The 1,355-nt window shown below is 52.5% G+C and overlaps 1 protein-coding gene across 1 annotated transcript; it reads right to left on the bottom strand.

Moving 5' to 3' along the window:
- Nucleotides 1-438: 438 nt before the first annotated feature.
- Nucleotides 439-687, bottom strand: PHALS_02475 (uncharacterized protein; the record flags this gene model as incomplete). Its single annotated transcript, XM_024716910.1, has 2 exons — nucleotides 439-470; nucleotides 540-687. The coding sequence occupies 2 exons, from the start codon at nucleotides 685-687 to the stop codon at nucleotides 439-441; spliced, it is 180 nt and encodes a 59-aa protein (XP_024582461.1).
- Between the last annotated feature and the right edge of the window lie 668 nt (nucleotides 688-1,355).

Raw genomic sequence — 1,355 nt, 5'->3', positions numbered from 1 at the left:
TGAGACGCAGAATGTAGCGCAACATACTCGGCCTCGGTAGAAGAAGCGGCGACGGTCTGTTGCCTCTTGGATCTCTACGTCACGGCGCCCCCGTGTAGCAACATGACAAATCCTCTAACGGATCAGCGAGTATCAAGGTCCGACGCCCAGCTGGCATCCGCGTAACCGATGAGTGCACTTTCTCCGCCGCCATAATGAATCACTGCGTCTTGCGTTGAGACGAGGTACTTAAGCACGCGGCGTGCAGCCAACCAGTATGACTTGTTTGGCGTCTCGCAAAACTTGGCCACCTCCCACACCGCGTGCGCAACGTCTGGACGCGTACATATTGCAGCGTACATCAAAGAGCCCACCTGTTCTCGATATGGGTGGTGGGTCAAGAGGGCATCGATCTTTGCGGTGAGGGGTGTGTTTGGGTCTGCTGGGATCGCGGTTGGCTTACAGTCGGCCAACTGAAAACGTTCGGCAATCTAACGAATATAATGTGCGTAAACCACGGACGCGTCGCAATTCTATGCCCAAACAATAGCGTAACTCACTAATCTCCTTAATGTCAAACTGTTTCTTTTGTCCGTCGCGCACCACTTTAATGTCGTCCAGTTCCGGGCCAATAACAATCAAATCGTTCACATAAGCAACCGCCGCGCAAAATCCAACACGTGATACAGTCTTGGAGAAAAGACGCATGGATCAGCCTTAAGGGACTCGAACCCTCGTTTGTTAAAGTGGTCCCGCAATGAGTCGTACCATGCCCGCGCGGCCTGTTTGGTACCATACAAAGCGTGTTGCAGCAAACATACCAAACCTGGTTCAGATACGTCTTCATAGCCATCTGGCTGACACATGTAAACTTCTTCATCCATGCGGCCGTAAAGGAACGCGGTGTCCACATCACACTGCTGTATTTCGTAATCTAGATGCGCCGCCTCTGCAAGCATGCATCGGATCGTGTCCATGCATGCGACGGGTGCAAAGGTCTCGTGATAGTCCACACACGGCCGTTGCGTGAAACCTTGTGCAACAAACCAGGCTTTGTATCGATTGACAGCCCCGTCCACGTTTTACCTTGAACAACCAGTGGCATCCAATAGGTTTCTTGCCAGCCGATAGCTGCACTAGCCGCCATGTCCTGTGGCTTCGCAGAGATTTCGTCTCTGCTTCCAAAGCTTGCTGCCACTGACAGCAATTCGGTGAGCGTAGAATCTCTTTGTACGTTGTAACGCTCTCGTCAGCTGTTTCAGCAGACAAAATAGAGCGGCGTGTGTAGCTACGTAGTCGTCCAGTTGAAACGGTCGCGGGAATTCATCCTGGTAGCGCACCACCTCACGACGCTTACGGACTGGCCGGATGTTGGA

Source organism: Plasmopara halstedii (genome assembly GCF_900000015.1).
Source record: "Plasmopara halstedii genome assembly, contig: Scaffold_1965, whole genome shotgun sequence".
In the NCBI taxonomy this organism is placed as follows: Eukaryota; Oomycota; class Peronosporomycetes; order Peronosporales; family Peronosporaceae; genus Plasmopara; species Plasmopara halstedii.
Note: the sequence above shows the minus strand (reverse complement) of the source record. Positions and strands in the feature narration are given on the sequence as shown.